We start from the raw sequence: 20,211 nt of genomic DNA, 5'->3' as shown, positions 1-20,211 counted from the left end.
AGTGATGAAAAAGCTGTTTTGTTGACAATCTATTTTTGTTAAATGCACCCAAACACCAAGATTTAGGCACTGCTCATTAGTGCTGTATTGTAGCTCAGGATTTTTTCCCTATAAATACTTTGTGTCAAAATATTTTTCAAATATATTCTAGGCTGAAAGCCTTTCCCTTACCACCCCAAAGAGCTACAGCCTCTGAAGCCTTTTATCATCTGAATAACACTCAACTGTAATGAACCCACCACAGCCAGACAATGACACTGCAAGCCCTGCACCTATATCCAACTGCCCCTTCCTGCAAATGCCATCTGACCTGTTTGCTTTCTGCTCTGCTCACCTACTAATACCACTGAGGTCCCTCTGTCTGTCTTCTCCTGGCCAGGCATCACACACTGATAGCTTTCAGTTTCCATCTATGACTCCTGAGATTTCTTTCTTACTAATTATCTCATAGTTGCTCATATCATGACTTAGTCACAGAAGAAAGGGAGGAGGAGGAACTCCCCTCCTACCTCTAACTGACCCACTCCCATTTGGGTCTCCAAAGGCCAGAAGGCAAGACAGGATCCAAGGAAAGCACATGCTGTCCTTGCAGCTCCCTGCCACAGTCACAGCCACTAAGACAACTGCATCAACACTTCGGCACAGGAAGTTAAGGCAACACATTCTAATAGCTCTAATGACATCACTGGACTTTTCTGAGTAACTAAATAAGAGCAGGGTCGTGTCCCCAGTTGAAAGCCTCCACTGGAAATAAATCCTTAGGCAACACTAATATAAATACCAGACAGTCATCCTTCATTCAGCCCACAACTGCACTCTTGTCTGCTGTTAACTTGGATCAGGCTGGCTTGTGGGATCACATCTTCAGCAAAACTGCTGCATTTGTCTGGGATATCATTAACTATTCTGATTAGTTTTACCAACAGCAAGTTAAAATGGTGCTTCTGGCTCCTGCACCTTGAAATTTTCCTAAATCTTTTGATGTAACTTCTGTTATGACAGCACTGCACTTATTCTGATTTCAAGTTTCACTGTTTAGATACCCATTCTGCATTTAGCAATGAATAGTAAATATTTCATATTGCTACTTACATAACTACCAGAATCTTCACAAAGGACTAAAAACCTCATGTACCATATTTGATGTGACTTCAAAGAAGATCCTGTCTTACAATTAAGAGATAACTTCATCCACTAACTGGTGTACTTTGTACACCACTACAGTGTACTGTGTACTTCAGCAAGTGCCTGAAAGACTACAGGGAATCTAGGCCAGGTTCCTCTCTCTCCATGGCAGTGCATCTCTCCTTGCTCAAGGGAGATGTGGAGTTGCCCATTTCACTTTCAGAATAGCTCTTCAGTAACAATTTCAGGTTACCATGGTTGCTAGCAGTGCCCAACAGAGTCTTTCTGTTCAAAATCTTTATGTTAGAGGAACTCAGACACTTGCCAATAAATGCCAATTCAGGCATGGTAATGAGTACCAGTAATAGAAACATCATTACAAAGCTCCTGCAGAAGAAAGCAGCAGGTAAGATCCTTTGCTCCACATCTGTGTTGCAGGCTAGCAGAGACAATCCTACCCCAGCTTTGCTGGTAAGCCTTCAGCAGTATTTGCTAATGGTGATTTTAAAGACCAGCAGGGTCAGCAGTTAGAGATCTGGTTCTCCCTGCAGCTTCTCCTGGTACAATATTTTGATGAGAACTCATTTTCAGACAGATGAAAAACCAGGCCCAGTGCAACACCAATCCCATTACAAGAAAGACCTGGACATACTGGGATGAGTCTGTGAAGGGTCACAACATTTATTCAGCCAAGTCCCTGAGTACGACATGTACCTGCTCCCAGCCTGTGATCTGACCTCAGGACCCCCCACCTGGCTTGAAGAGCCACACAACACAAGTAATCCTTCGCTGTCTGTTGTACAAGTTTTCTTTGACTTTTCTCCCACGAAGATCTAAACCTACACACATGTAAAATTCACAAACTGAAACAAAAACAGGAGAAAGAAACTTGCTCAATCAAGCTGTGAGATAATATGCTTATGTGGTTCTATTATATTTGTAGTTCTTACCCACATTTTTAGGTTGTCATCTACATAAACTAACTAGCCTCTTTCAGATATCTAGAGAGATTCAACCAGCAAACACATACCATCAGATATGTCTCCCAAACATTTCCATCTGGAAAAGGTGTTTACAAACATATGTGTTTTTATAAACTAAAAAAAATTTAATGCAACATGAATTTCACACCAAATTAAAAGGGGGAAAATCTTCTGCTTCTCAAGCATTTTGCAAAAAGGAGAACACTTACATATTTCATACTTGCATTTTAATTAATTCAGATAATAAACTTTTTAATAAGAGAAATAACTGTAATAAATACTATATTTTGTTTAGGACTAATTCCTTAAATTGTGAAGTATAACTACACCACAATGTTTAAATAATTAAGAGAACATATGACTTCTAGCAAGGTCATGATGAGAAGGAGAGCACAGAATATCCATCGTGGGGAATTGAATTAAACGCATCTCATTTTCACTTTGTCAAACTTAGTTCACATTCTGGTTGAAGAACAGCATGCTACATAGGGTAGCAACTACGCACAAGGCAGGTATTATATCTTCGCTTGACAGGTTAGGGTCAGGTAGGTCAAATCAATACTTTAGAGATTTGTCCATGGTCAAAGAACTGTCCATGGTCAAAAATGGACAATAAAGGGTCACATGACATAGGGCACACAGGGAAAAGAACACACTGAAAATGAGGAATAATGATAAGAATAAAAAAATGGATTCCACCCAAAATAAAGGAGGGATTTTTTTCAAGAATATATTAGAAACATCATATGGAATAATTCAGTTAGATATAAGAAAGTGGAATTCTACCTGTCATTGCTTTGAGTAGGGCCCCATTTTAATCAGTATGTGGGGAAAATACCTAACCATTTGTTTATATGGTTTTGTGTGAAAGGCTGAAGAAAACCTCAACTGTTTTCAGATACTTGCAAAGTTCCACAGACACAGAAGGCAAAATAATAATTATAGATGTCATACTGTACAGTGGGATGAAAAGGGAGTAGGAATATATCGGTAGACAATACATTTTTTAGCTGTTCGTTTTTGGTACCTGGCAAAAATAGACAGAAAAATACTGTTGTCTAGTAGATACTACATTGAGTCAGAACTATAGACTGTATGACCTCCTGACAAGCAGGTTACTTTGTTTTGACAGTCCAATATTGCTAACTTCATTTTTGGAATAGGTTGTGCCATAATCTTCACTAAAGACAAACCTGTGGATACAAATATGCAGCTAGCAAGAATTTCTCTTGCTTCTTTCCAGTCTCGTGAGATATTTTGCTCTCTCACTGAAGATATTAGCAGAGTTCTATAAGCTATGAACACCTGTGACCTTGCAAAGCTTTGTTTATAGTACAGTAGAAAAATATGTTGACAATGGATGTTTTAGGATTTTAGCCAATCACCCCAAGGGGTGGCTGATCCTTTGACCAATTAGACTATGAAGAAAAAAGTCTAGAAAAGAGTTGTAAAATAATTAGAAAAGGAATCTTGCTGCACAATTCCTGCCTGTTGGATCTCTCGTCTCCTCCCTACCACTGCGGGATACCGTGATACAAACCCTAGACTAGAAAAGCTGATCATCATAAATAAAACGAAGGCTTAAAAATATGGAGCATTTCCAGCTTTTGTATTGACCAAAAGGTAGAAGTACTCTTCTGTGGAATTTTAGAAGATCTTGATATCAATTTCCCCAAGTCTATGACTGCTCAGCTACTGGGATTTGCTTTGGACTTACTTCTATCAAACAGATTCACCGACAGATTTCACCGACATGTGAAAATGATTTTTTCTTATTATTTCAAAGCTATATTTTTTGTCCTATTGACATAGAACAAAAATTCTTACCAGTAACCTTCAATTCAACTGTCCTTCGTATAAGCTTGCTTTCAAACTTTAGTTCACAGGTATAATTTCCTCCATCTTCTTCCTGGACCTCTTGAATTAAGAGAGTATTTCCCTTCTGAATTACAGCGCTTCTCCACACTTTTGGCTTACATTCCTGCAGAAAAAAATCCAGTGTCAACATTACCTGGCTTGTACGACATAAGACAGTGTTGCCCGATCAGATTTTCAGTATTATACATAAGTAAACGAACACCTAGATATATTTTGCAATTAAAATTCAAATATAATTTCAGAAAGCACAGAGATCTGAAACTGGAATTAATTTGAAGACTGAAATTAAACATAAATGTTTTTAAGGTCCAGTTATTCCTACTGTATCACATGGGCTGTGTTTAATACATGGTGTCCTCAAGCAATGGTTACGTATCTTCTTTTTCTTCATAACAACTGCCAAGACCTCTCCTTTAGGACGGACCATTAAAACACATCTGTATTTGAATGGAGTAAGGGGAACATCTGTTAAAGAGTTAGCCTGAAGGCAAACTTTACACATAGTCCCAGGCCAGAACCATTTACCAGTGGAAGAAAACAGGAAGAACAGCAGTTTGTTAAGAGAATTCAGAAGCCTGGTTTTCTTACAGCCTTGTTTCTCATCACTGGCTTCTCCAGCACCTGATGAGCTTTAACTCAGCCTTTTCCCATCACCAGGCACTTTGCAACATCACCCCCATATGCATCCTCTGATGCAGGACATGGTACTGATAGCCTGCAACTCCCACAGACTTCATCCATGCAGTCATTAGCTGTCGTTTGGCAGATTTAGGTTCATTGCTACAAATTGGTCCTACTGGAACAGCATTTGAGTCCTTCTGGGTAGGGTGTGATACAGTGCAAGAAGAGGCTCTCCCTTTCCTAATATACTGGATCCTTGCAGGCAGATCAGTCACCTTCCACGTGAACAGCACTCATGATTGAATAATTCTTGGAATGTTCTGACCTAAAAGCATGGGCCAAACCTATTAATTTTCTCTTCTATCTTTTCTTTTGTTTCGTGAGTTCTTTTACTCAAGAGTTTGAATTAAAATGCAGGAGACCGAGAGTTCATCTTCGGACTTAGTTGTTTATTGTATCTTATCTGTAGTACAGCTTCACAGAGTGTGCCTCCAAGTTAACAAGGTGGAAAATGGCCGTGAGTTCTAACTTCCAAGGCTTTTTAAGGTCCAAATCACCCAACCAAGTAACTTGTTTTTTTTTATAATCCCATAACTAACTGTTCATGACCCGCAATGTGGGTTTTTTGGCCCAATACCAGAGCACCCAGATTTGTGAAGAAGAAGGAGAAAAGAAGAAGAACAAATCCACACCCAAAATCCTCCATATTGTTACCTATATCCCCTAAACCTAATTTTCTATACCTCTACATATTCCACCCAGTGATATAACTTTTAATTACACAGCAACAACCTCAGTGTTACCACATAATTTAGGAAGCCTTTCCCAAGGTTTCAGGTCAAATGCAGTGTGCTTCTGAGGACCACTGTCTGTCAGCACTGAAAGGCTGAAAATCTCAGAACTCAGGGTTCCAACAAAACCTAATCATTGTCTTTTGAAAATGGCACCTTAAGATTATGTATTTATTTTCTCTAAATACCTTTAACATCAAGCCTGTTCTGCCTGCAAAAAAATTATGCTTTTCTGAGTTCTCTAAAGCACTCAGTAGTTCCAGCAGTTCTGGAAGGTCTGGGTAATTCTGTACCCAGGAAACACAAAGCAACACAGGGCCTGAGTACCTTCAATGCCCCCCTACTCCTTCTCTCAAGGTGGAAGCTTGGAACAAGCTCTCAGACTGCAGCAGTCTCACATCAGTTACATCAGGCTCAGCAACTTCAGAAGACTGGTGACATGCCCACACCTATGCCCCATTTTCTGCTTGTCTGCAACAGCAGTGTCAGAAACACAGAAAACAAAATAGAACAAAGCTTTCTCTTAAGACAACAACCAAACAAGAAAATATGTCAACATGCAAATATATTGTACCACAGTAGGAGATCAGCATGACACAAACATAAATTTTTCATGGGACTTCATACACATTCCAACTCCATGTTGATTCAACAACAGAGAAATAGAAAGACAGGACTGAGAGTTTCTGGCCTTGCACTTGAAAAGGGAGCACTGAAGAATTATCCCAGTCCCTAGGAGACCAAATTCAGTTACAATATGGTCAGATTTCAGATTTGGAAGCTGTGCAACACTACTGCAGGTAACAGAGTGATCAGCTTATCTCTCGGTTTCCAAAGTATAGCTGTAAGGGAAGCATAATCTTGTCTTGCATGTGAACTTTAGTTAACACTGGTAATAGAGAATGATCAGAATCCAGATCCCGTCTACTGTGCTGAGACTCAGTCAGGACACAAATCTGAGCCAGGAAATGCCATTAAATCCTTTCTAATTTGAGCTCAATACTTTAGTTCTATTGAAAAGTACATCAACCACCTACTTGGAGTAACTAAATCTGAACACTGGGCAAAGAATACAATTCAGTCCTATTCAATCCTAATTTAGAAGGAATACAATTTCCAGAACACAGAAAGTAAGCACATTTCAGATATGCACTCTTTATTGCAGCACTGAAATATCCTATCATGTGTTGCCAGTTTTATATTCTCTATTTTTAAAAGTATGGGAGCAAAGAGATGGAAGATATTTATACGTGTTATATTTTTATATATAAGTTTGTAATAAGAAGGATGACACCTTTACTACTACAAAGATTAATGATTTAGCAAAAACAATGTTTGTGCTACTGTGGTTTTACTTAGAGGAATTGTTCTAGTGGAATTGTACCCCTAATTCCCTAATTATTTCTTTTTTTATCTTCTTGAAACACTTCATACTAAAGATTATTTATAAGCCTTTCTTTCCCAAATTTCAGCTAATTATTTTTTATTCTGCCAACTATGCAGGCTTTACAAAAGTATGTTGAAAATGCTTGTTTATATATTTAATACACAAAACTAAAAGTGAAAAAGGGGAGAAGCTGGAAAATGGCCGAGAAACAAAATTCTTACTAGTTTTCGTATTGTGAAAACAATCTAGATTTTACTGTCAGAGGTCTGCTAATTTCCCTAAAAGGTTAAGTGCTCAGTTGTATGACTCATTTCATGGAATCACAGAATAGTTTGAGTTGGAAGGGACCTTACAGATCATCTCATTCCACCCCCACTGCATGAGCAGGGATGCCTTCCAGTAAACGAGGTTGCTCCAAGCCCCATCCAACTGGTGTTGAACCCTTCCAGGGATGCGGAGTCCACAGCTTCTCTGGGCAACCTGTGCCTGTGCCTCACCACTCTCACGAGAAAAAACTTAGTATCTAATCTAAACCTACCCTCCTTCAGTCCAAGTCCATTCCCATCTGTCCTTTCACTACATGCCCTTATGAAAAGTCCCTCTCCAGTCATCTTCTAAGCCCCCTTCAGGTACTGGAAGGTGCTCTAAGTTCTCCCCAAAGGCTTTAACCAATTAATTGTTCTTTTCTGCTTTTGCAATATGCTTACCTGCTAGAAGAATCTGCAAGTTTCTTTTTCTAGACTATTTACTTTCCTTAGATATCTGAAGTGTTTTGGGGTTTTTTTTCCCCAGTAAATTAAGGTGTGCACTATTATGCTTCTTTTTCAGTTCCTTGAAATCTAAGTGGCAGTACCTCAAAAGTCCATTTTTCTGAGTAGATAACTACCTGTCCTTCACCTGACATTTTGATTGTTCTCTTAGCCCTCCTTTGAACGCAGCAGTAGAAAAGACATGATGGAAATGGATTAAGACTCCACACTCAAGATGTAATATACCTTTTCCCTCTGCCAGCTGATTTTTCATGAAACTCCTCTTACTCTTAAATCCCATTCATTCAATCATGCCTTGACACACACATTTACTTCAAAAAAACCTCACATTTCTTGTCAAAACAGTTCTAACAGGCATAACTGAGCTGAGAGTATATCAATGGCATTAACAGGGGAAATCTTTAAGAATTAATATTTCATGCAGTGTAATTCTAGCCAGAAGTGAAGTTCATACTACTGTTAAAACAAATCCTTACAGCAAATGTTTTATTACGTACCGGGTGTGCATGTGGAATTCTATTCAGGCACAATTAAGAGCATGTTAAATTACAGTTAACTCCCAGTAAATTGATGCAATTACTGGCTCAGATTCATTAATCCCTCAACATAGAGAAGCCTTTCGGAAGGCAGAGCAGGTTCTCCACACAGTGGACTGGCATCATCATTGTCCTGTCTAATGGTATTTCATAGGTCACAAGTCCAAACTCCCAGACTACCAGTGAACTGTCAGGTTCTCGTGAACACAACGATTTCTCTTCACAGCAGAAAGGATAAAGAAGGAAATCTCAAGGACTTCCTCATATTTATTTATCTGTCTACTGCTCTATTTTCAACAACTTATGCTCCCTGTCTGGGCAAAAATCTGTAAATATTCCAGCATAATGGAATGGAATACACTCCGCAGTGCCTCTGGAGCAGATTTACTCAAGCAGGTGGCTTCATGTACACATCAAGCTTAAAATCCAAGGTAGACAGGAAAACCTTGAGGATCCAGTGCTATGACCAGAAATGGATGCCTTCTTTGGAAAGTGAGGGTCAGATCCTAAGGCAGAATAACACTTTACACTATTCTTCAGGAGAAGGGACCTGCTTTTTCTTGCTCACATTGCCTCTCCCAGCATGATCTTAAGTTCCACACTGCAGTTTGTAGGGGTTACCCAAGTGTTCATCAAATTAATTTGAAATCCATATAATTATATATTTTCTAGAAACTGGACTTCTGGTCCTTTGAATATGCAGACTTTTATTAACAGTAACATAACAGTCTCTAGAATATCCAAAACCCTGTTCAGGAATAAGATTCAAGGGATAACCTGACATACATACCTTCTGCACAATATTAATATTGCAACTGCACACTGCTGAGCTTCCTGATGCAGGTCTAGGTAACAAAGATGTTTCTTTAAGAGCCAAACTGATAACTTGTTATTGTTAATTATAGATAAGAAGGTGTATGTAGTAGGTTATCTCACTCATGTCTCTTTTCACTATCAAGCCAGACTAAAGGTTGTCGACTTCGACTGTCCCACTGTTCTCATCCAATGACATCAATTCTGCTCAGTTTCACCTCAGTAATGATTTGTCAGTCAGCTGTCACACTCCAGCCTGGTGTCACACAACCTGTGTGTGACACCCAGACAACACAGGTGGGATTATGGAACCGACCCTTCTGCTCCCTGTCTTGGTCAGTACGAAGTATTGCTGGTGTGGGGCTGCACATGCATCTTCTTTAGACTCATTTCTGCTCCATGATAGCTGAAGATCATTTCTGCCAGACTATTTTTCAGTGTGTTTTTGCAAATAATGGAGATCTTCAGTGATCTGGTGTTCAGTAAAGGCAGAGAGGGCAAGAAGCAGCTTCTCTCCAGTATCCTCTTTGCTCTGAGATTTCAGACTTTCTGTGCAGAGCCAGGAACTGGAATCAACGATCCCTGTGAGCCCCTTCCAATATGTTCTATGATTAACTAAACACATATATTTGACATATGAACAGCATTGAAGACATCAACCCATATGCTGAGAGAAAGAGCTTCAACTGCTGAAAGAAAAACTTTGTTCACACTAACAGCGGCTTATGGCACACATTTTGTTACTATAAGATATAACATGTGAGATTTCTGTAAAAAATCCAGAAATAAATGACAACTTTTATAATTGCTCTTTTCTGCTGCTAAGGAGGAAAAAAAATCTGCTGGTCTGCCCATAGTACTTATTTCATACAAAATAATTGTCTTTAAAGAATGTTATTAAGGTTGGCAAATCAAGCACTCCAAATTTAGGATTTAACTAGTTTGTGTGTTTCTGTCTTTATTACCTGAACCAAGATTATCCTAAACTCCTACAATCCAAACTCTGTTTTCTGCAGCCCTCACTGAACTGTTCCTCTTGCCCAACTATTTCTGGTTCCTTCTGACTCTCAGCTCTTTATTCTTCTCTACTGTTTCTTGCATCAACTGATACCTGAGGGCTTTTCAAATATCAGACTTTGATCCAAGTCCAGACAACAGGCAAAATTTGCCAGACCTTGCTGTGGTCTCATTACCTGATGTCTGCCAGCCAATCCAACTCATTCTCCTGCTTTCTTGGAGAGCTACAGAAACACATCACCAATACATCTGCTGATGAAAGTGGTGTGTGATACTTGACAGGCACAGCCAGATGAGTTACCCAGCAAGTAGTAAAAGTATCTAACTGACTTCAGTTAAAATTAACTGACTTCACTACAGTTACTCAATGAACCTCAGCAGACTTTTCTGCACACTCCAGCAGACTTTGGTAAAAATTTACAAGTCTTGGTGAAATTACCCGACAGACTCCATAAAATTAATTGGGCAGCACAACTGAAGCTGGCAGTGCTGATACGCCTTTGGCTCCCTTGCAGGTGCCTCCCTTTGTTTCTACTCCAGTATCAGGCAAGGAAACACCACACCCAGGTACAAACTGGTACAGAGGCACTGTGGTTTGGGAATGTGGTACTGCTGATAGAGAAGCCCTGTGAGCTCTCTCACAGAACATCCTCATTGATACTGATTTCTGCTGGACGACGACTATGCTGGGTAATTTTACCACTGGGAGAACACTCTCCAGGCCAGTCACAAACCACTGATGCCTCAGAGAAAGCCAGCTCTAAGCCTCAGACTGAAAAGTGAAAGTTTTGTACAGTTTCAGCACAATAGCAGTAAGACTGCAATAGTTACCTTGTACCACACCACATCTGGCTCTTGACTCGCTGTTTTGTAATCCTCAATATCAGGACAGGAGATCGTCTTTCTCTTAGTGACTTCTGATTTTTCCAGATATCTGATCTTGCTGTTGTAGCAAAGCCCAGATTCATTCTCAGCTACCGTCAAGGACATGGACACCTTCATGCAATACGTTGAGTTTCTGCAGGGATAGAAAGATGGTTTCATTTATCCTGCCTTCTTTTCATCATGTTTGTTTTGGCACAGTAAGTTTCTTTGTTAAGCTCCCATTTTCACAAACACTTGAGTGACACATTCAAATAGTGACAGCCATGCTGTGCATTTCCAGCACAGAGGAATTACTAGGAAACATAAAGGCTAACTTCTGATTGACTCTGAAGACTATGAAGAACTTTGTAGAAATATTGTTGACAAGTGATCTAACCCAGCACAGCAGATCTTTCAAGCTTGCAAGTCTATGAACACAGGAATCTGTTGGCACCTCAAATGTTGGTCAGGATATATTGTCCCATTTCCTCTGTATGCCCCCTACACTTCTCCTCATCCTTGTTCTCTCCCACCTTCAGGAGATTTCACTCCAGTGTGCAGTGCTATATGTTTGAGAAGAAGGGTTATGAACTGGATGTTAAAGCACATCATGCAGGAAGGACTTCTCCCTAGAAGGAACCACTGTACAAAATTCTACAGCACATGATACTGTGGGTCGACCTGGACCAGCTGCCAGCCTCCCACCAACTTCTCCCTTCACTCCCCTCAATGGGATGGGGAGGAGAAAATAAAATGAAAAAGCTCATGGGAAAAGAAAAAGACAAGGAGACCACTCACCCATTACTGTCACAGGCAAAACAGACTTCACTTGGAAAAGAAATATTTTAATTAATTGCAAATTATAATAGGTTTGATGGTGAGAAAGATGAAAAAGCTAAAACACCTTCCACTCACATCTTCTTTTTCCTCCTCTACCTCTCTCTCCCCAAGTGGTGCAGGGGTGGGGCTGGGGGGTGGTGGTCTGTCCATAACATCTCCCTGCCACCTCTTTCTCCTCACGTTTTCCCCTGCTCCAGCATGGACTGTCCATGGCCACAACTCCTGTCACAAAAACCAGCTCTCCAGGATCCGTCTCTGGCCACAGTGCAGTGACTGCTGGGGCCTGGAGTACCAAAGAACCCAAATAATCCTGACAGCTATTCTTAATATTAGGGCAGAATAAACACAACCAGCTCTGTTCCCATTCCACATGATCATGAAAACAGGATTAAATTAGACTTCTTCAGCCTTGAAGCTTTAACAGGGCTATCAAATACATACCCTAACATACTGTGGGGCATTTGCACTCTGGGCAGGCAGCTGCAGCCCAGGCTGCCAGCTCTGCCCCTCACCCTGTGCCATGGAGAAAAACCCACAGTACAACAGGGCTCTTCCTCCCATTGTGCGTCATTCTGTCATTTTAATTGATTGTGCCACAACCAAAAAAGCCAGGAGCAAACCAGTCATGCTAGGTGGTTGCTCCCATTGAAGGGAGCTATGGAGACCTCTTGTGGGAGGTATCTTGGCTTTGCCACTGCCACTCCTCTATCACAGCTCTGCTGCAAACTAATTTAGCTAAGACCAGAGGGTGCCCTGTGCACCTGGAAAGTGATCCATCAGTCACACCCTGACACTAAAGATGCTGGCTGCTCACTCCCACCAACTAGACCCAGGACAGTGCTTTTTACTAAAATAAAGTCCAACATGCTCCATGACAAATCTTCTCTTACATTTCCTTCTGTCAAGTGAGCCTGTAGTTGGGAAGAAAATAAAAAGGTCTACAGGGACACTTCACCAGAGCCCAAAGCTTCATGCTGAATAAGTGCTGGCAAAACACTGCAAATGGGTTCTTGTCAAAGGTGTGGCATGAGCAGGTATTGGCAGACAGAGCCATTTGCAAGGCAAATCAGGAGGCAGTCTTCAGAAACATCCAATTTTCAGCATCATTAGTGTTATGCATTCAGCAAAACCACAGACTTCGTCTTTCCTACTCACTTCTCCTCAAAATGCCACCTGTACATGTGTGTAATAAAATTGGTGGATATTTTGTCCATTCCCCCACCTCTGATTGAAAAGGCTCACTTTACACAGTGACATGATGTATTTTGGTTGAGAGTCTATAATACAGTTTCATTCTCACAAACTGCACGAAACATATTATTTAACCTGAAAGAAAATTTCTCTGGACTAAAAACAATCCATCATTTGGGGTGGGCTTATATAATTTAGGGAAAATAAGTCAACTTTCTCCTAAATTAGCTTTTGAAAAGGGTTACCCTTCTTGTAGGAAGAAAACAAAACATATTTGAGAGTTTCAATGCTTCCTAATACAGCACTGAAAATCAAAAATATGGATACAACCACTCAGTATAATCAATAGTAATGAATCAGTAATGATTATTTAGCTTTCCTGCATGACTACAAGTATTACTGAGTGCAAGTAAGGTCACATGCACTCAGTAATAATGATCCAGGCTAACAAAAAATAATTACTTTGAATAGTTGTCCATTACTTGGTGTTATTTAATAGTGCTGTATTTTCTCCTAACAATCTTGCATTATTTAGATTGTATTTTGAACAGCGCTGGAGGCTACTTCTATTTAAAACGCTTCCTGGAACCACAACCTAAAAATGTAGTATTCTTTTCATTAGTTACAATTAGAATTGAGTAGAATTGAGGAAACTAAGTGCCTGGTGAGTACTATCACTTTTGTTCACACTCCATGACCGAGACAATAAATCTATTCAGGCTCATGATGAAGAGAGCCCTCACTAAGCCAAAAGCAATAGACTTGAAAGCTTCATGTATGCTTCTTCACCAGCCGCTTGTGTTACTGCTACTGCTGGTAATCCAGAAAAGGGCAATTTCTGCAGGAATGTCAGTGACTGAAGAGTCTTCCCTTAATCTAGTCAGCTCTGAAAAACAGTGATAATTCAATCCCGTGCAAAAGGAATCAGTAGTTTGATCAGCCTCACTGTTTTTCTCAGTTTTGAGGAAGAAGTCTGGGAGCTGAAGTCTGCTGACGTCATGAGCCATTCCTCCCTGTGCTGGGCAAGCTGTTCCCCAGGGCTGGGGGGTTAGATTTAATCTCTCAGTTCTCTGAGCAGCTGATGCATCTGTGCTGATTTTTTCTTGCTGTCTTCCCTGCCTTGTGGGGTCTGGAGGCATAAAGGGGCCCTCTAAAGGTGACAGCTTGAGGGAGAACTCAGGAGGGGGATCACAAAGGGGATTGGTACAGCATTGTTTTTACCACCTGGCAAACAGACAGGAACAGGGTGGTCCTGGCCACACAGGGCACTGATGGGAGCTCACCTACAGAGTTCTCTCAGGAAGCCCATAAAGCTTCTGTGCTGGGAAGGTATCCAGTTCTTTTTTTCCAATTGTTTTCAGGACCCCTGTGTCCACAAGTGCTCTCCTTCATGAGCTGCATTTAAGTTGTTTATGGTAAGGGTATTTCTCATCTTTTTTTTTTTTTTTTTGGTAGAGGTATATAGATAAACTAGCACAAACCCCACATTTTTGCTTTTCTTCTTTCAGAAGCTAAACAGATGGCCTGTGAATTATAAAAAGGAGGATCCACTTTTGTTTTCAGTACATGGTCATGGAGCTTGGTGGGGGAGGTCAGTGCTCCCAGCAGTCTCTGGCTGGCAGGAAAGGTTACACGGCCATTTTTAATGAGGAAAGCCAGACACAAGAAGAACGATAAATAACATCAACAAAGCTACAGGTAACCTGGGCTTTGCTGTCAGAAACAGTGGCCAAAAGGAATGAAAAACAAGCAACTTCCAGGTGGATGAGGAAGATACTAGACAGCTTCCAGTGGTGATCTTGTGAGGCCAGGTAAGAAAAGTTGTAACTAAGTAGAGAATGCTGGAACCCACATGAACATGTCAGGCGACATTTTCCACATACATGTAAAGGAAATAAACCCATGGGTCTCAAAGTGGATCTTTCGATAATTTGTCTTTTCTAAAACATTTCCAAACCATTCATTTTCCACAGGAGTTGATTTCTAATGGATTCCAATTCTGTAAGAAGTAGCAGTGGTCATATGGGGAACAGGAAGAGGGAAGAAAAGAAAGAACCACTCCACAGTGCAAAGAAGAAAAATTGTCTTATATTTTCCTACTGAAACTAAGATCTGTAATTCTCTATTTCAAGGGAATAGTTACACACTGGGCCTACTCTCTCAATTGGAAGAAGGGCTTAGCTTTGCCAGAGTTCACAAAGCAATTTCCTTTGTTCTGGTGGCAAGGCATCTGTAATCCCCAGGCCACCTGGAGCTGGCTCTGAACCACAAACTGAAGCCAGCTTCGAACGCAGTAGAAAACTAGAGGGAGAACCAAGGGAGTTTAACAGGTCTCAAAACAAAAGCAAGCAAAACTGTGTTTGGCTGGACTTCGAAGCAAGGACAAGAGGGAAAAAGGGAGGATATAAAGAAATGGATATGGACATTTGAAATTGGAGTCTCAGTCCCTAAATTATTTTTCATCTTGTTTTGGATTCAAGACAATTAATCAGCCCTAAGGCTGAATTCAAATTTGAGTAAATATTCACAACTTTGAAAAAAAACCCTTTTTTTTTTGCATTTGTGTTTCTGCTAATTGAGGGTGGTTTGCTAAAAGAGTCAAGTAAAACAATTTTGTCTCTAATATGCTCAGAATCTCCCCCAGCCACCCCCATTTATTGATTTTCTTATAAAGAGGAAGGAGGCAGAAATGTGGTTGAATATTTTATATCTATTAGATTGAAAAACCCCACCTAATTTTGAATTGCATATTTATACAAGAGGATTCACACTAGGTTTTTTCCCCTTACAGATTCATTTTTCATTGTACTGGGTTTTTTATTACATTCTAAGACTTCGGCGGTAGATCCAAATGCTGGGAAGTGTATTTATCAAAGCAGTACTCAGGGAACAGCACACCTCAGGCTTAGATCTCTCTCTCCATGTCCCTGAACACTCTGGCTGTTTTAATGACATTTTTATTGGCTCACTGACTGCAGGATTAGATAGATCAACCTGTACATTCATCTTTGCTCGTTCTGAGTTAGAGCAACAACAGCAATGTCTTGGTTTTAAAGAGAGATGTCTGCCAAGGAAGGCAGGAACCTCCCTTGGAATGGAAAAATATGACCCCATTTCCTCCAAATTATTATAACTCTGAAATTACGGGGCTTTCAGGCAAAGATATGAGAAGAGGAATAACAGTTCTTTGCATATATATATATACACACACACACACACACATATATATATATGTAAAACAAGGCAAACAAACAACAGCCCCGGCAGCAACAACAAACAGAGCCAGAACGCAGCGCCAGCTTCCTTTACAAACCCCCAGGGGCAGGCGGGCCCGGGGCCTCTCCGGATGGTGAAATGGGCGGCAGCAGGAACCTCGGAGCGGCGGCTGGGACGGCAGAGGGGGACACACCCCAGGGTGGCAAACAAAATGTAGCAGAAACTTCACAGCCGTTAACAGCAGCCGCGGGGTGTTCTGGTGGGCAAGGGATGCTGAGTTAAAGTGTAGCAAAAAAGCCCCAGGCAGCGGCAGAAAACACCAGGGCTGGACAATGGCAGACGGGTTTCTGCAAGCAGCTGCTGCACACAGGTGAGAAGATGCAACCTCCAGGAAAGGGGAGGGGTTCGGGGTCCCAGGTTTTTCCCCTGAGTCACTAGAGTAGATGGTGAGGGTCCTTCCAGTGCAATCAGGTGTTAATAAGGTCCCAGTTCAATGGCCACTCTTATGAGCAAAGGGTCACCCACAGTAAGGAAGAAGCAGTACAGGGGCTGGACTTCGCAGTGGCAGACAATTCTCTGTGCGGTAGCAGCAACTTGACCATTCCCCTCTGATCCAAGAGCGAGAGAGCAAGAGGAGCTGAGCCCAGCCCCTCATCCCCCGACCAAAATCTCGTGGTATCTCTGCCCTTCCCAAGAGAAAAGCCCCCAGCTAAGACAGTAACCAGCTGCACCCTTCCCCCCACCTTGGCCACTTCTTTTGTCTCTCTTGCATACCAGTCGTTGTGGTAGCCTGTTAACCCACTGCTTTCGTGATGCCGTGTTCCCCTTCCTGCTCCCCCCTGCCCTTAGCCTTGGCCACTCCCTCAGGCTCTCCCTATTGGTTCCTGTACCCCATCCCGGCCCAGGGACCGCCCCTGGGCCCCTGACAAAACCCCCCACGCGCCCAGACCATGAGGTCTCTCTGCCTCTGAGGGCTGCCACTTCAAGATGTGATTAAAGTCATCTCTTACCCTCGTGGGAGACCCTTCTCACCTCCTCTGTCATCCCTGGTTGTAACGCTGATAGCTGACCAGAGCAAGATGGCGGGGCCATCGGAAATGGACTGCGGGATGCGACGGGTCGCATTGCCCTAGGTAACCCTCGCTGAGCTCTCAGGGAGCTACAGCCTGCTAAGCAAAATCTAGCTGTTACAACAGGTCGTTATCATCTCTTAGGCAAAAAATGGGACAAAATTCCCTGACAGAAAGAAGGAAAAAAAGAGAAAAATCCTAACCTCCAACAAACAGTAACTACACCACCAAACATCTTTGTCCATCTGAAGCATTAATGCACAACCAGATCCACTACTGGCTGCTCTATAAATGTGCTGTTTTATCAGCTTTTAGATGTAATTGAGCATTTGATTGTTTTCCTCTCACTTCATGAGAGTTTTATAAATTTATTCCTGTGCAAATTTTACAGTTCACACAATGGTTACCAAGGTCATGGTTTGATGATCTACTTAAAGAAAAATGAGTTGTTTATCATCGTTGGTTTTTTCATATCACACAAATGTAACATCTTAAAAACAAACAGGTTATTACTAATACTGTCCCTGCCCAGCTCTGTGGGGTCCCGCGTGCCCCCCCAGACACACGGGTGGGCTCAGTATTATAGTCAGTAGCAAAGAGTCGAGAAGGGCATTTGTGTGCGCTCCAGCAGGAGCATTTATTGCTTCTACACTGTCAAAGGTTGCAGAGGCAATTACAAACATGATCCTAAATCTCACAGTTTTATCTGGGAGTGGGGAAAAGCCAGGACTAGGGAATGGGGACCAATGGGGAAGCTCTGGGGGAGTGACGAGGGGTAGAGGCCAACAGCCAACCGGGGAATCCAAACTGGGACAGATTAACCTAACAGAACAAGCATCCTGGGAGAAGCCCTTCCGGCCACCCTAACATGAAGTGGTTCTTGTGGTACTAGGGACTTATCTTACTGAAAACTCTCTCTCCCTTGTAATGTATGTTCACCGGCCACCATATATTACTTACTCTTCCAAGATCTCACTCAAGTGTTAACTTATTTCTCAGTGACTCCCACTAACTCCTACATGTTTGGAGTCATTGTCTGGAAAAGATCAATTTCCTGCCTATGGTGCAAATGACAGCCAGAGGTTATAAATCAGAGACCCTTGAAATTTTTTTGATTTTTAGTTCTTATTAATTTGTCAAGTAAGAGAGCAATACCCAAAGAGGAACAGGCTGACAGTGCTGTAGTTGCCCCCTGAACCAAAGGCCAAGAGGTGCAATGATTCTGTGGGTTGTGTGTGGTACCTGGCCTTGGTTCTGCTCCAAACACTCCTGTCCTGTATTTTGCTTTCTTGTTGCTGTTACAACTGTTATTCTAATACCAACTCCTATGCCTGAAAAGGAGAAATCGTAATTGCATGTTACCTTTCCTTTAGCATCTGACAGATTTTCAAGATCCCCCTAGGAAAAGAAAATAACACCATGGAAGTATGATCTCAGAAATTAAGTGCTTGAAACCAGCACAATGTTACAAATCCAGTGTTCTTACATTACCTCCTCCAACAGAGGAAGAGGTGGTGAATCCAGACAGAGGTACTGTTTAAGGCCCCATTCCCTTCAAGCAGAAAAAGTATCTGTGTGGAACTAACCCATCACTCATCAAGAATTTTTATTCTTTATGCACTTTTTTCCTCCTGAGATCCAATCTCTACATAAGACTCACTAGAAACAAGACAATTTGAGCTTGACTAAAACATACTGGATGTCTCAGAGGGCCATGTTTTACAATGAAGAAAGGCTATACCCTTTCTATTCAAAAGAAAAATCTTCTGAGCAAAGTCACTGAAAGGTAGCTTTAAAAGGCTCATATTAATTACACCTGTCTACAATCTAGTTCTCACCAGAGGCACTTAAAAGCAAGACCTGTACTCCTCACTGTGAGTTTAGCCATGTTTAGAGAATTTTTGTACTTCTTGATCCTGGGATGAAGAAGAAAAGATGTTTGGATATGGCAGTTGGGTAGAACATCTCACAGTTGGGTCTCTCTCACCAAAGCTTAGCTCCAAGTTTAAATTTAATTTGGACATCATCTTAAAAGGGAAATGTGACATAAAAATGTCAGGATGTGCATCTTATGAAAGAAGAATAATAAGTGACAGCCAACTGATTCATACATGGTTAGGGTCAGGAGGAGCTATTTCCTTTCTGGTTGCCTTCATACACACATGCACAGGTGCCAATGACCTCTGCATTGTGATAGATGCAACTGAAAAGCAAACCACCAGTCAGTCGTTACAACAGGGACTACCCAGACACAAGAGAAAATCTCCCAACGTTTAAGTTGAATCACATAGGCCTACAGTGTTCCTTGGGTTTGGGTTTTTTTTTTAAACTTTTCACTGATGTTAGTCATTAAATGTTAGAAGTGAATATATGAAAACACAATACAGAACACAGAAGAAATGCAGAAGCCAAAAGAACACTAAGTTACTGCAGCATATCACACCTAAGGTCATGAACTATGTGGTCTCTGTCAGCTTCAGACACCCTGTTCCAGCAGAAGAAAACCTGTAATTGGCTGGGTTTCCTCTGAGGGAAAATTCCTTCCTTGTCCTTAAAAGTGAGAAGGCAGCAAGTTGCTTTAAAGTTAGCTACTACAAGTGACTAAGCCCTTTTCATTTATTTCCTAATACTTTTCTATTAGAACTTGGATATTAATGTTAAATCACATAGTCTTACTGAAAAGCCCCATTACAAACAACATGCTCTCAGGTCAGTATTAAGAAATCCCCTTCCAATAATTTTGCATTTGTGAGAGCACTGTTTCTGTTTCTGAGAGCACTGAACACTTTCTCCTTTATTTCTTCCAAAACACACACCATGTGGACTAGTGTATCTACTCCTCTATGCTTTTTTTTATTAGACACCTAGCACAGAAAACAAAAATTGCATTCAAGACACCCATCAGACTTGTCTGTGTTGCTAAACCTCAGTGATTTTGTTGCCTGTGGGAATAAAACCTGTGGAGCACATCCTTAGTTTGGCACATAAGTCCTATTTTGCAGATGCAATGTTGAAAGGCAGGTCCTGCTCTGCTTGTACACAGGCAATTGAGCAGGAAAACCAGTGGATCAGTTATTGTCTCACAGGGTATACAAGGAATGAAAGAATC

The 20,211-nt window shown here is 41.3% G+C and overlaps 1 protein-coding gene across 7 annotated transcripts in view; it reads right to left on the bottom strand.

Moving 5' to 3' along the window:
• IL1RAPL2 (interleukin 1 receptor accessory protein like 2) overlaps nt 1-20,211 on the bottom strand; it is a 397,232-nt gene that overhangs the window by 170,463 nt on the left and 206,558 nt on the right. For all 7 annotated transcript variants that reach the window (XM_017736623.1, XM_017736626.1, XM_017736622.1 and 4 more), the window contains 2 exons: nt 10,753-10,939; nt 3,936-4,089 (listed from right to left, as the gene is read on the bottom strand). In XM_017736623.1, coding sequence (XP_017592112.1) covers nt 3,936-4,089; nt 10,753-10,939 — 341 coding nt within the window. The remainder of the gene's footprint in view (nt 1-3,935; nt 4,090-10,752; nt 10,940-20,211) is intronic.

This window comes from Corvus brachyrhynchos, unplaced genomic scaffold, assembly GCF_000691975.1.
Source record: "Corvus brachyrhynchos isolate BGI_N302 unplaced genomic scaffold, ASM69197v1 scaffold36, whole genome shotgun sequence".
Lineage (NCBI taxonomy): Eukaryota > Metazoa > Chordata > Aves > Passeriformes > Corvidae > Corvus > Corvus brachyrhynchos.
Note: the sequence above shows the minus strand (reverse complement) of the source record. Positions and strands in the feature narration are given on the sequence as shown.